Here is a 15,102-nt window from a genome sequence, read left to right on the forward strand (position 1 = left end):
AAGTGGTAGAAGGCTGACTTTGTTGATGTTTTCCAGTCTGGCTTCCGTGCTCACCACATTACAGAGACCGCCCTTATCAAGCTGTTTAATGACACCCATATAAATTGTACCTCAGTGCAGCATTTGATACTGTCGATCACTCCATTCTGTTAGAACGCCTGGAGAACTGGGTCGGCCTCTCTGGTGCAGCTCTCAACTGGTTTAAATCCTGCTTAAAGGACAGGAAATCTTTTGTGTCAGTAGGTAACTTTACATCTAAGATTATAAAAATCATATGTGGGGTTCCCCAAGGGTCCATTCTGGGTCAATAAAAGGTAAAAAAGAATCCACTTTACTCATAGTTGTGTCCCCACATGTTACTAAAGCTGATGACACATTTGGGACAGATGTCACCAAACAAGCTCCTTTTGCATCCATTGTAGGGCCACTATGCTTAGCCTGAGCTTTCAAAGAAAAACAGTTAACTTTTCAACGTTCTCTTTTGTGACACAAGATTGCTGACTTTTTCCGGATTTCGCATCCCTCGACCTCTAATTTCTTAACTACCTAAAGAGACAGAAGATACAGATCCTATGTTACATCCAAGAGTAGCAGTATGAGCATTCAAATCTCCAAAACTGCGCTCATGTGTTAAAACATAGTCATCAGCTAATGCAGCTGCTTCAGTAGTAGTTTTAACTTTTGATCATTGATGCAGGTAGCAATGTTTTCAGGTGTGGATTATCTGAATTGCTCCAAATTAATCAAATAGTAATAGTAATAGTAATAGCATCTTTATTGTCATTGAAACATACATTGCAACATACATTACAACGGAAATTTGTTCTCTGCTTTTAACCCATCACCCTTGGGGAGCAGTGGGCTGCCATGTGCGGCGCCCGGGGAGCAATCTGGGGTTAAGGGTCTTGCTCAGGGACCCAGAGTGCAGGCACTTGCGTCCTTCTCTGAGTGCAAGCGCTCTGCTCTAACCACTAGGCCAACACTCCCCCCAAAGCTCCTAAAAATCCAAGAGCTTTTCAAAATTATCCACTTTTAACGCGGAACACCAACTTGTAAAGAGTGCCTTTAAATCCCTGACAAACTTAAGATGTATAATTTTTTTTCAGCCTTCTTCTATGTACAAAAACGTTGGTGGTAAGCTTCAGGAACCAAGTCACATGGGTACAGCTGATTTAACGGTTTTGTAACTTTGGCACTCTGAAGCAGTCAATGCTGAATAAGCCCCTTGTGCTCTACCAGTTAACACACTGGAGCATCAAAGTACGACCAGATTCTGGCCAATATCGTGTCTCTGCAACATGCTCAAATAAAGAAAAAAAAGTCTCTGGATCCCTTTCGCTGAATTTTGGCAACAATTGCAAGTTACCCAATATATCAAAAGAGTCTGCAGAAACCTGTGGATCTGCCCAACGAGGCAACTCACTTTGAACATTTAATCTCCCACTCTTAATCAGATCCAATTTTGACTGCTCCATGGACAACTTTGTCTATTCAGTCTGAGAGCGCATTCTTTCGAACACTAACTCTTTCGCAATACCTGCAGAATACTTCCTTCTGGCATGCTCTAACTGCAACATTAGCAACTCTTTCTGCTGTTCAAAAGTCAAAGTGCTTGCTCCAACTGGCAAAGCCACACCTGAAACCAAATCAAGTGGTTTATCAAACGCCAAGACACCCATGTGACTCAATTTGGCCTTCATTATGTTCTTTACATTGTCCTTCAAACGCTTATCAGAAATCACAACTTTTTTCAGTTAACCAACCTTTTTCAGTTACTGCTGTTTGGTACATTTGTCAGGGAGTAAAAGGTTTGATACTTCTACTTCTACAGTCGTATTTTTAAACCCTAGTATCTATATTTCTACTTGAATACCTTTGACACCTCTGTTCGATTGTGACGTCTAACTTCCCTTATTCTCGATTATTAGGCGCCTGCCTTGCATGTGCAATGAGGAGGCAGTGCTGTGCCTCCTCATTGCACATGCAAGGCAGGGTTAGGGTTACTTCAACCTTCGCAAATTAATGCGGCCCGAATGGAAGCGTCCACCCCCACAATCTATATATCAAAACGTGCGGCTGGGTTTCCCGAGGTGTGCTATTACTTCTGTTGTCACTGGCAATAACCATGGTAACGTAGTACCCCAGAAACTAAAGCCAAAAACTCCCATAGGAATGAATGGCAAATTGACCTTTGGTAAATTTTAGGATTTTCTCTCTTTTTAGGCACTTATCAGCATAGGATTTCAACCAAACTAACAGAGTACCATCACCCAGTGAGACTGACCACAACCATGTTAGCGGTTAATGGTTAGCGTGTTGCTAACCGGAAGTAGCTCTACGAAGGTCCTACGAACTTCTGCTTAGCCAGGGTTATTCTGCCTTTACAGACAAAGAGAGGGCTACAGCTGTGAGGGAGTCTCCATGACAACGCTGCTAACCAGAGGCTTCTAGGAGGTCCATTGACTTAACATGTCACCTTTGGACGGCTGTTGCGGGGGCTGTGAAGACCGTAGGAAGCTGAAATTCGCAGTGTTACTTCCTGTTGCTATTTTTGACGGTACGGTACGCACCACGAGGCAGGCGCCTTGCTAAATTTCTTCAGAAATTTTCTAGTTTTTGCTGCTGTTCTGTGGGTCCGCTGACGACATTCTGCACATAAAGCAGGCCCCCACCAGAGTGCTCCTTCATCTGTAGTCTGTAAAAGTCATTCATATTTTTTGAGTATTAGTATTTTGCTTATCTTTATTAAAGTCACCAAAATGTTTACTAAGCTCTGCATTACATTCTTAAAGAGAGCTCCTTACTTATGCATCCACTGCTTATCTAGCTCTATATGAATGGTAGTATTAGTCTTACTTTACAAATATTTTTTTAGATGCAATTGAATTGAATTATATAACATTAAATAAGGTATATGCTGCGTTTTGAAGTCTCAACTTTGTGTCTGTATGGTTTCTCGTTAATAAATTAAATGTTTGCCCCAGCAGCTGATCTCACTTCCAGTTAGCCAAAGCCTTCTCTGCCAACAGATCAGGGTCAGTCAACCTACACATCTGTACTTTGACTGTAACTCTCATTTTGGTACACCTAACCCCAATTTCATTAAACTTATCACAATACGGGATTTAACTCAATTTGTTTCTGTACTGTTTCACAAGACCGCGTAGATCAATTTACTGAACTGAAATCCACAAGCGTTGAAAGATGATATTCCCTCAACTCCACCTGCTCTGCTTCTGACACTAAATCATATTTGAAATAGGACTTGACCTTTATTGTATAGTTTTATTGTTATCTTGAAAAATTCCTTGTCGTGGTAAGAATTTAGATTTATCTTGAGAAAGATAAAATCACACTAGTGGTGCCTGAGTTTTTATTTTTAACTATTTTCTCTACTGTTGGTGTGTTGAAAGCATCAATAAATTGAAAAATATAATCAAATGCAGTTACTGTGTGCAGTTTGGTAATAAAAAAAAAATCACACTTCTTTATGTAACCTGAGCCCTGATGAAACATTTTAATTTTTTCATTTTTTAGTGTCCTGTCTGGCAATGTGGCAATAAGAATTGTTATCTTAATGCCATAAAGAGCCCAACAGATTTTACTTTCACAAGCGGAGCCTTACTGCTTTTGCCGTAGTGCTCCACTTATACTTATACATGCAAGTAGCTTTATTAGAATTTATAACACTAAAACAAGAAGGTAGAACAGAAAAAAAGGTGAAAATAAGAGGACAAGAGAGGGAGAGAGCCATACAACATCCTCAGTCTGTTTCTTCACCTGCAAAGAGAGATGACAAAAGAACAGCACAACCAGCTCTCATCACAGCTTTCCCTGCCTCCCACAGGATAGACGCTGATGTCCCTGGTAGATCATTGTACTCCAAGTATGAAGCCCACTCTTCTTTAAAATGCTCAATAAATTCTTCATCTTTAAGCAATGATGTATTTAGTCTCCAGCTTTTGTTTTATGGGGATTATATTTTGTATTTATTAGGGTTAAATAAGACAGAAGCATGATCACTGACAGCAATAGGGTGTATTATAGTATCTGAAATGTCCGACAGCAGCGAGCTGCTGATTAAAGGTATACTATGCAACCGGGGTTGATTTTCCAGCGAGGCTCCCCCCAGAGGGCGAAAGTAAAAGTGCACTGTCGTAAAGATGCTCAGCTGTTCTGGTTTCTCCGTCAAGCCAGGCGCGGTTGTTTTGAGCTTAGCAGACAGGAGAACGCAACGAAAAGTCGAAAAAACGGCAGTACAAACTATGACTAACACAGTGAAAGTATGAACATGCACACAGAGAGAGAGAAACCATTCCAATGTTACTTACCATCACATCAGCAGAAACGCGAGGTCCGCGTCAGCCTTGCAGCCTTCTTTTTCTTTTAGCTCTTGCCATTCGGAAAAAGCTTGCCCGATGTTCACCCGTGTACGACTCCTCTCTCTGTCCAGAGCCCTTTTCCTCTTTCTTGCCTGCTCCGACATGGGCTTTCACTGTTTTCTCGCTGGTTCCGCCATGATGGCTGCACAAATATCGCCACTGCGCTAGCAACGAGCATGCCTTTCACTGGGAGCGTGTAGCAGTTCTCGCCGTAAAGCAAGATCGACTCTCGTGATGCACGAGACTTCTGAGCCTGTCGGTGCGGGCCGAGGGCTCTTGCAATAGCGTACCGCGAGCGAGCTATTTTTAGAAACGTAACGTCACAATGACGTCACATCACGTGGTACGCAGTAGGGCAAACTTGCATAGTCTGCCGCTGTTTCGCTGTAAAAGAGACGTGCGTTACCCTTGGTTTTACTCGTTAAAACGACTGCTTTTTCCAAATCTAAGACAATGGTTTTTAAACATTATTGCTATGGAACGTGCAACAGCGACTCGAGGTACGCTGATCGGCCGCATATGAAGGATGTTTTCTTCAAGACTGCCAAGGAGAAATGTGTGCGCTGGGTACACCGGTGCGGTCGGCCTACATATGTAGCAAGCATTTTATCGGAGGAAAGGGCACAACCGAAGAACATCCTGACCCAATTCCAGCGACATCAAGTAGTGAACAGGTAAGAGTTTTTTGGTGGCCGACATGTTAATAATGAAGCGCCTGCTACCATGATAGCATATAGGCTATCATGGTAGCAGGCGCTAACATGATACCCTGCTACCAGGATAGCTTACTCAAAAACATTTCAAATATGACAAACATTAAACATATACCCATTCCTGGAAGGTGATTACAAAAAAAAAAAAACAGCCGACGACGCCATGAACGGCGCGCAGAAAAAAACAAAACAAAGCTTACCGTTCGATCAACTTGGCCCGTTTTCCGGTCTTTTTAAGCCCTCGACACTCAAGCCATCGTTTGAGCTGATCGTTGGTGTGTTCTTCGACAGTTCGACCAGTAATCCGTGTGCCTGGGACATCGTCTTGCGAAAGTTTAACGGCTGTAAAGTCGGTCATATTGCTGTTTCTGCTGGTTGCTACGGGCGTTCTCTACCTGTATGCCCTACCAAAGCGGCAAAAGGGGCGTTGCTCTTGAGACGGTGATGTCACGTGCGCGGTACGCTATTGCAAGTGCGGTATTTCCCCTACAGACCTCCATGGCGGCCGAGAAAACCTTTGTTCAACCTGAAATGACTCATTTAATCATCCAAGACGGTGTGGAACACATTAATTAACTGAAAAATGTTGCATAGTATGCCTTTAAGAAGTAGTCCATACGACAGTAGGAATGATGGACATTTGAAAAGAAAGTATATTCCTTACTATTTGGATGAAGAGATTGCCATGCATCGCAAAGATCAAAATCACTCATGTATTGTTTGACTAAATTTAATGATTTCCAACTGCGCTGAGTCAATCTGTCTATTTCCTCATTTAGACCAAAGTTGAGGTCACCCCAAATACATAGAGAACAATCCCAATGTTTTGAAAGTGCATGGGAATGTTTGTGGAAGAATGAGGGGTCATCAACATTTGGGCCATATATACTGACAATACATAACTTTTGTTTATGAATAGATATTTTTGTTATTATGAATCTACTTTCAGGATCTGTAATTTTGTCTAATATTGTAAAACTGACGTTTTTATGGGTTAAAATTGCTACTCTTTATCTAGAGTTATAGCCGGCAGCAAACACATTAGGGAACTAAGGTGAGTTAAGATCGTTCACAGTAGTAGCTGATTTAAGGGTTTCTTGCAGTAAGACATCTGCGTTTAATCTTTTAAGCTGGTTAAATATTTTTATTTTTTATTAGACTCACTGCAAAAACAACAACCACTCAGGTGAAACTTTTCCCAGTGTTTCAATTTTATTTAAATAGATTATAAAATAAGAAACAAAATGTTGAAGTTGGAGCAAATACCCGAGCCACCTCAGCTGACTTCTCTCAATGTGGAAGAACGGTGGCTCTACTCAGAGCCCCTCCCAGACTGCTGAGCTCCACTCTTGGAGGGAATGCCCAGGCACCTTGAAGAGGGAGCTCATTCGGACCCTGGGCGTGAGGCTTCACACACACACACACACACACACACACACACACACACACACACACACACACACACACACACACACACACACACACACACACACACACACACACACACACACACACACCGAAGAAGCATTTCCGTCTTTACTGAGCAACAAAACAGTAAACGAAGCGGTATGACGCGAGTTAATGCACCAGCTCCTAATTATGATGGAAACATTACTGGGTAAGCAACAATTATGAGCTCTTTTATTTTTTTGAATAGAAAGGTTGTATCGGGAGCCCCGACAGGTTTGCTTCCCTACATATGTCCACCACTCACCAACTCGGAAATACGTCACGTTTACGTCGGCCGAGGTTTGCCTGAACTGTCCATGATGAGCAAGCATGAAGTGACTGTGGAGAGGAAAACCTCCCCTTTGGGAAGAAACCTCTGGCAGAACAAGGCTCAACATGGCGGTCTTCTGCCGGACCGTTTTAAGGAGTGACTGGGAATTCCGTAACAGTTTGGGAGGAATTACACTCTGATAGGGACGAGTTGAAGGAGGACCATAGGAAAGCCAGGTGGAGCTTGCTACGATGGTGGAGAAGGGGATGGAGGTGGGTTGAAACCGGTCATCAGAGTCCAAACCAGACACGGCGCAGCCACCGCTTGCTCGGTGAGCAGAAGGCCGAGACAAGGATGTGGAGTTCTTTTTAGATGAACCCAGATGCTGATTGGCTTCGAGGAGGAGCAGTTCAAAACTGATTGGCTTGCGTCGGAGGCGAATGGGTCTCTGATTGATGGAGGTAGGCAATAGAGTTTCTTCAGTCTGAATTTTCGCTTAAGCTCCATGACGCTTTTTTATTACGATCGGACCTTTATTACTATTATCTCCCATTGTGCTGCTTTATATTTTTGTTAGTTTATTACTCTGCCCAGCTCTCTGATTGTGCTCCATGTTCTGTTTGCACCTGGGTTTAAGTTTTAAACTATATGAAATAAGCCAGATAGATGATGTGTAGCAGTCTACGTTCTACACATTATCAATCAGGACCTGCTCTCTTTGAATTAATTTGGGGAAAGGAAGGATATTCAGCAGAACTTCCTGAGCTGATTGGATGAAGCAACACCTAGTGCCCGCCTTGGTTGTTGGTTTTAGCCAATCACAGAATCAAATTGAAATATAAGCAGCAGGTACTATGAAAAACCCCAAGAAGTTACGCTGGTCAATGCACTTGTTGCTGTTCTTCTTTCAAAGAAGAAATTGTGGATTCTGAATTCAGCTTGCAGGCAGTGCTAACTCTTAAATCCTTCTTTTCATTATGCTGCTCCAGAGTTTCTGTCTGCAATGCAGTCCTGTCTCAATATTTACTGCTCCTGAAAAAACTAAGGTTACTTTTTACACACAAAAATCAGCTTTTATGACATCAGAAATAGGTGACTCCACAGTTTGCCTCCGGGGCATAGCTGGCAATTCTTATCACTAGTATTGTGGAGGTTCAAAGTGGATGAGAGCTGATGGACCAACAGTGGCTCACTTGAAGCTCATTCCTCATTTATTCTCTCTCTAAACATTTCCTTTAGAGGTAGTTCAATTTGTCTATGCCCGGGTTGGGAAGATCTCCAGTGGTCACCATGGACAGGTTGTCAGTCAATCACTGGGCAACACAGAAGCATACAGGACAAAAGACCACATATTCACACACTCACACCTAAGGGCAATTTAGAACGTCCAACAAACCTAAGAGTTACGGTGTGTTTATGAGAGGAAGCTGGAGTGCCTGGAGAGTGACTTCACATGCACAAGTCGGAACCCAAGACCTTCTTGCTGCATGACGAACAGTTCTACCAACTGTGCCACTGACCAGCACTGGCTCATTTGAAGTGTATTCCTGTTTTTTTTCTCCAGCAAACACTTTATTGTTCTTCATTATTTAAAGCTAGTTAATTCTCCAAATCATGCACCAATCCTTTGTTTTCATTCTTAAGGGATATGACTCAACTGAAAACTAAAAAGAGAACTTCTCCAACTTTTAAGAAGCTCTGAAATGATGGATTTGTTCATTAGAACGTATATTTTAATTTATGTGCATCGTTCACAAGTAGGTGGAAAGCAACCTACAGAATAAACAAGTTAATATAGTGAATCAGCCCCACTTAGCAGCATACAGTCTCATGGATCGTTAGTAAACAGTCTCACCCTATGATCTTCCAGAAACTACTGGGAGGCTATAAAGACATTTACAGGAATGTCCGAAAATGTGTTTTTGAGGTCTTTTGCCCATGGAATGGCTTGCAAAATAAGAAATAATCTCACACTGAATCTGACTTTTTAAAATAAACAGAGTAATGCACCATGCAGGGATCCTAATTTTACATATTTACCAGAAAAGCTGAGGCCAGAACTTTGTTTGAAGACACAGATTTGATTAAGCTAAATGATTAACTTTAATTCACAAAATAAGACTGGATTTAATTTTTCCATCAGCATTCAGCATGCTCCAAATTTCTTTTTTTTTTTTTTTTTTTATGTGTTTGCGGCTGTAGTGCAGGGTTTCCCGCAGCGCTATCTTGGCGAGGCGGCGGCCGCGGAAAACGTGTCGTCCACCCCCCCTGCTCCGCGAGCCGGTCCGCGGAAAACGTGTCGTCCAACACCCCCCCCCCCCCACTCCGCGAGCCGGTCCGCGGAAAAAAAAAGTCAAAGTCAACCCCCCCCCCCCCCCTCCCCCCCGCCTCGCATAAGCAAATTCCTGCGGGAAACACTACAGTGTTTCCACCAACAAAAGCCTTCAGAGCCGTTCTCTGATGTTCTTTTAATGAAACAATATCAGATAGATTGGACAACACAGAAGAAATAGCAGCATCAATGCTAACGCTTGCTTCCTCGATGCGAGCCACCATTGTTGTTGGAATCTCACGGTGGCTTCTCCACTACGTCACATCCATGAAACACCCGCCCTGCGTCCTGATTGGCCAGACCAAAAATTTGGTTGGGGAAATCATTTTCAATGAGCCGTGTCCCAGATGTATGTGAGTGGAGATAGGCGGAGCGATACATGCATCTGGCTGTTGTCAGGTTATAAAAAGACCCCTCAACACCTTTTTTTTGTCCAAACATGAAGATACTCCAAGAAAAGGCCGTAGGTGGAAACAAGTGTTTTTCTTCTGAACAAATTTCTGACTCGATTCTTTGAATAAACACAAGCTGTTTATCCATCCATCCATCCATCCATCCATCCATCCATCCATCCATCCATCATCTTCAGCTTATCTGGGGTCCGGCTGCAGGGGTAGCAGCTTCGGTAGGGAGGCCCAGATGTCCCTCTCCCCAGCCACTTGGGCCAGCTCCTCCGGGGGAATCCCAAGGCGCTTCCAGGCCAGCTGAGAGACAAAGTCCCTCCAGCGTGTTCTGCGTCCCCCTGGGTGTTGTTGTGAACATTTTATTGATGTATGTAACTCTGGTCATATCTTCTCTGGATGCACCTGCATAACATTCTCGTGTGAAAGAAGCTCTCATGCTACAGATCCACTATTGTGTTTCCACATCCAAGGTCACAGACATGAGTTGAGTTAGATAAGAACTGGATTGTACCAGTGGGTGCACCCCACCTTTCTTTGTTAATCCAGAATGTATAAAAGTTAGTGTGTTCTTTTTCTCATTGCTCTGTTTCCTGACTGCGTTAGGGGACAGAGACATTCAAACGCTCATGCCTTTTATTTAAATAACTTAAAGACAAACGATGCATCATTTGTTTTCATGAGTGGTGTGCTCACTTAATTGATAATTATTAATATTCATTACAGTGTCCTCCCAGCAGGACGTGCCCGCAACAACTCACCAGGGAGGCGTCCAGGAGGCATCCTAACCAGATGCCCGAGCCACATCAACTGACTCCTCTCCAGGAAGCCGCTGCTTCCTGGAGAAGCAGCGGCTCTACTCTGAGTCCTCCCCGGATGACAGAGCTCCTCACCCTATCTCTAAGGGAGAGCCCAGACATTCTATGGAGAAAACACATTTCGGCTGCTTGTATCCGGGATCTCGTTACTTTGGTCATGACCCAAAGCTCATGCTGTTTATTTCTTCCAAAAATATAGACGAAATATTAACTGGTGATTACTTACAATTAAGAAGTTAGTGAAAGCTAACTCTGATCCCACGTTCCAAAAAGTGATCAGAAATAATTTATTTTGCCCCTTCTGTTGTTCTATCTGACATTTGACAAACAAAACATTTGTCCTTACCCACCTGGCGGGCTCTTCTGTTAGAGATTATGAGACTACAGAGACTGGACTACAAAGTCGGTTACCATGGAAGTTACAGATAGAGAACGGACTCTGGAGGCACAGAGTCTGACGTACTTATATTGAACATGACTGATTAGGGAAGAGGCTTTAGGTAAGACATGTCTACATTATAATATGATCCTTTCCTTATGATATACTGGGCACGCCCCTAAATGGGTGGACACAATGATTCCTACTTAATGTCTGTGTGAGGAATGAACAGGGCGTCCGGAAATCTGCCCGTTGCATTGTTGTGTATGAGAGTCCAGTACTTAAGCTGTAAACATGGCTTTTAGATTAAATACGGTAAAACACAGTTTTGGTTTCAAGAGTTTTTTTATTACTACCGAAGTCTACAATAGAAACACCACATTATTCAGGAAAAGAACCTGGGGTGACCGCAGCAGGTCAATTGATTAGCACTCCCTTAAGTAATTAGAGTGTTTAAAAGTTACCAAACTAATCACAACTTTTTGCAAATATAATATTTGCAGATTTTGATATCAAACTAGCTTTTTGTGATTACAACTTTATTTCAAGCTCTCCAAAGACTTTTATTGGCAAGTGGGCAGGGTCATCTCCCCATCATTACACTGCACACGCATCGGTACTCTGCCAACATGTGTTGTTCCTGGTTTACAAACAAATGTAAGGTGATCCTTATGTGGCACATATAGCTTATCACTATAACCATGGGCAAACCAAATATTATGTGTGTTCATTAACTGCTCGTTCACAGTGCAGGGTTCTGAAAAAGGAAAAAAGGAAGAAAAATAAGATTTACTTTGTCCATAAAACAGAAAAACAAATAACACTATCAATGCTAAATTTCAGGATCCTATGCTGTTTCCTAACTAAACATACATATTTGACGTTTTGTGGTTATTCAAATACCACCATAAAAACTACAAAAAGGAGATTGTCCAATTTTTTTTTTAGGAGACTACATAATCAGAGTACTTCAACCATGTTTTACTTTTCCTTTGGTCTCCACATTTGTCTTTTGGTATTGAAATGAATGGGACCCGTTCGTACAATCAGATAAACAGTTTTTCTTTAAATGGAAGTATTATATAAAATAATGTGATGCACAGGTTTTGGGCTATCATGTAGCATGCAAACAAGCTTATTTTTTAACTGCATGGCTCTATAAAGAAAATGGTGCCAAATGTTCAGATAAAGTAATGTTGCCACACTTTGTCTTAATACAAATTATTAGTAATGACAGGGAGACTCTAACCTACTGGAAATCTGTATATTAACACAAGTGATAAAAATGCATATATATAGATTTCAGCATCAAAAGGTCTGCAAATTTCAAATAAATTTGTCTATAATAAGGCAGTTACACTGTTCATGCTTCTGCCATATGTTTTCTGATATGTCATGTGACCTACTAGGGAAGATGCTCAGTAGATATAGTTTTATAAAATCACTTCTTTAGCTTTCCAGTTGTTTCTTAAACTTTGAACAAAGCAAAAACAAAATCAAGGATGAGTTTTTGCAATCTGGCAGTTTTTAAATGATTTACCCACACTATTACTTATTTATCTTTCCTTGTTAATTTTAAACATTGTATACTTTCAGGATTTTTTGTTTTAAATATAAAAGTCTTGTAACAATGTTACATTTGTTACATTATTTTAAACCATGTAAAAAATTCTCTGTATAAAGTGATATGTGTCTGCGTTGATATCGTGCCATTACACATTTCATTATTCCTGATCTCAACTAGAAAAATTAGGGATTTCATACAAAAGAACAGCTTTTAAATCACAATCTGGAAATATTACAGCACGCAAAATGAAAAGTGTAAAGTTGACTTACTGAGGCATCTCATGTCTCCTATCCATACTCCATTGTTGCAGGTTTTAGATGGTTCCCCATTCATAGTATACATTTGCTGACAGATGTATTCAACTTTGTTACCATGTTGAAACACAGAATCTGAGCTAATATATGATTTGGTGTCTCATTCTTCAAGAGGTGGTGGTGCTGAACAAACTATAGGAGCTAAAAGAATTTGGGCAATGAGAAAAAAAAGTAGTTTAAGATGGTGCATCATCACATTAACATGTAGATCTGGTATTCAAAACATACTTCAACACAAAATATACTTTTTGCAAACAGCAATGGCTTTTTCTTAACTTAGTGGTTCATGGACTTGGTCCAGACTGCAAATCTCATGCGGGAATGTTTGTCACATTAAATGTACCTTTTTAAAGTATCATACTAGAAGCAGGAATTAACTTTTATTTTCCATTATGCACACATTTCTGTATAAAAAATGTTTTTTCTATCAGTCTGATTGTGTTTTCACAATTAACACAAAGAACGGCTCTAAAGCATCAGTTTGTGTGTAATTCAGCAACATAATGTGTTTCACTCAGTAAACTGAGTTTCGGAAATAAGTAATTTTTCAATAAAAGTGTTTTTACTTCTTCATTTGGCTTTTCGTTGTCAGACGCCTAATTTATTAAACAAAACTATGTTTTCAACAGTATTAATAGGTGGGTGTAGCTTTTATTTTTATCCTAAGACAGTGACGGACTGGACGGTCTGGCATTTGGGCAGATGCCAGAAGGGCCGCGGGCCCTCGTGGGCCGTTTGGGCCGGCCAATCACGAGGCAGCATGATCGTCGGGTGTGCGCGGCCCCTTTCACACTGTTCATTGTAGGCCTACATTATCTCTCAGCCCACTAATAAGCCAAATGCCTTTAAGTCAGCTATTTATCTCTAACTTCTCTTCGTTAACACACTGAGGAAACTGATCAGTATTAATACCAGATATGAGTCTCTATACTACCATCATGGTGACCCTCAATATTTACATCAGTCTACATTCTTTTGTAGCCTTATTCAATCAAATGTTTAAAAAGCGCATTGTTTGAAATTGAAATACAATAAATATGCCTGTATGTATCTATTATTTTATTATTGGTTTACAAAAGTTATATGAAGCAATGACTTCTGGGAATTTCAAAACCAAATGCGTCTGTGTGTGTTAGGTTGTTGGAAGTAGAAAGCTGAAAGATACCATAGTCTGCTGAGGTTAAACTATGAGTATGAAACTATGAATCGAGGAATTAAGCGACAGAAGGGAGGAGCGGAGAAAAAGAGAGAGAAATCCAGGAAATTACTGTTGGCTGACAGTGAAAAATGTGCAAAACTGACCCATTTGTTTTTTAAGCCAAGTGCAGCACCAGCGCTAGCACTGCTATCACCAATGTTCAAGACACTGAGCAAACAGACAGGAGTGACAGTGTGAGACAGGAGGACAGTGAGGAAGAGGAGGAAGAACAAAATGAGCAAGAAGAGGAAGAACAAAATGAGCAAGAGGAGGGTGATGTTGAATCTTACATTAATGAATCTATAGAACTGGCAACCAACATTGACTGTGGTGGATTAGCAGAAGCAACGATTGGGACCAATGCTGCAGGAGGGAGTGTCACAACAGACACAGTAAGTGTATCTACTTCATTGGATCAGATCAATTATTTCAGTTGGCCAAACTCCACTACAATGGACATGTTTTTCAAATTCCATCCAAACCAGTTAGTTGATGATGCAACTGTTAAGAAAGCATTTGATCGGAAAGATGGATCACAGCGAAAATGGGTCAGCTATAGTGCAGATCAGCATTCGCTATTTTGTGCTGTCTGTCTAGCGTTTTCAAAAAAGACAGAGCAGAATCCTTTTATGTATGGATGTAATGACTGGAGACATATACGTCAGAGGCTAAATGAACACGAAAAAACTGCAACCCATCTAGAATGTGTTAAAGCATACTTTTCATGGATGAATAACGCAGACATTAAATCTCTGATCTGTAGCAATCAAATGACATCCTTGCGAGAACAAGTGCGCAAGAGACGTCAAGTTTTAAAGCGAGTGGTTGACATTGTTAAACTAATTGGAAAACAAGGTCATTAGCTGATATGTCTGTTGATCACGGGAACTTTCTAGAAATACTTTTGCTACTCAGCAAATATGACAGCTGTTTACAGCAACACATCGCGGAATGTATTGAGAAGAGCACAGTAGGGCAGGAGAGAGGTGCATTTGTGACATTAATGTCCAAAACGACAGTAAATTCTGTCATCGAGGCTATACGGCAGCTTATTAAGGAGAGGCTATCTTCTGAAGTCACCCAGGCCCAAATGTATTCCGTACAAATTGATACAACACAGGATTTGACAGCTAGAGATCAGTGCAGTGTTATTGTCCGCTATGTCACTGACACTATCCACGAGAGGCTCGTCGCAGTTGTTCAGTGTCAATCCTCAACAGGAGAGGACTTTCTGAACCTGCTTAAACAAACGCTGGAGTCTTGCGGCATAAAGATGAA

At 41.3% G+C, this 15,102-nt stretch overlaps 1 protein-coding gene across 2 annotated transcripts in view; it reads right to left on the reverse strand.

The window, feature by feature from the left end:
• LOC118564140 (complement factor H-like) overlaps window positions 1-15,102 on the reverse strand; it is a 59,884-nt gene that overhangs the window by 35,365 nt on the left and 9,417 nt on the right. Inside the window, exons 7-8 of one of the 2 annotated variants that reach the window (XM_036141011.1) lie at window positions 12,582-12,767; window positions 11,416-11,502 (exon numbers count right to left, since the gene is read on the reverse strand). In XM_036141011.1, coding sequence (XP_035996904.1) covers window positions 12,727-12,767 — 41 coding nt within the window. In that variant the 3' untranslated portion in view covers window positions 11,416-11,502; window positions 12,582-12,726. Of the gene's footprint in view, window positions 1-11,415; window positions 11,503-12,581; window positions 12,768-15,102 lie in introns of those variants that run through there. The other variant, XM_036141012.1, reaches the window with a different exon arrangement.

The sequence above is a fragment of the Fundulus heteroclitus genome, chromosome 9, assembly GCF_011125445.2.
Source record: "Fundulus heteroclitus isolate FHET01 chromosome 9, MU-UCD_Fhet_4.1, whole genome shotgun sequence".
NCBI classification, from domain to species: domain Eukaryota; kingdom Metazoa; phylum Chordata; class Actinopteri; order Cyprinodontiformes; family Fundulidae; genus Fundulus; species Fundulus heteroclitus.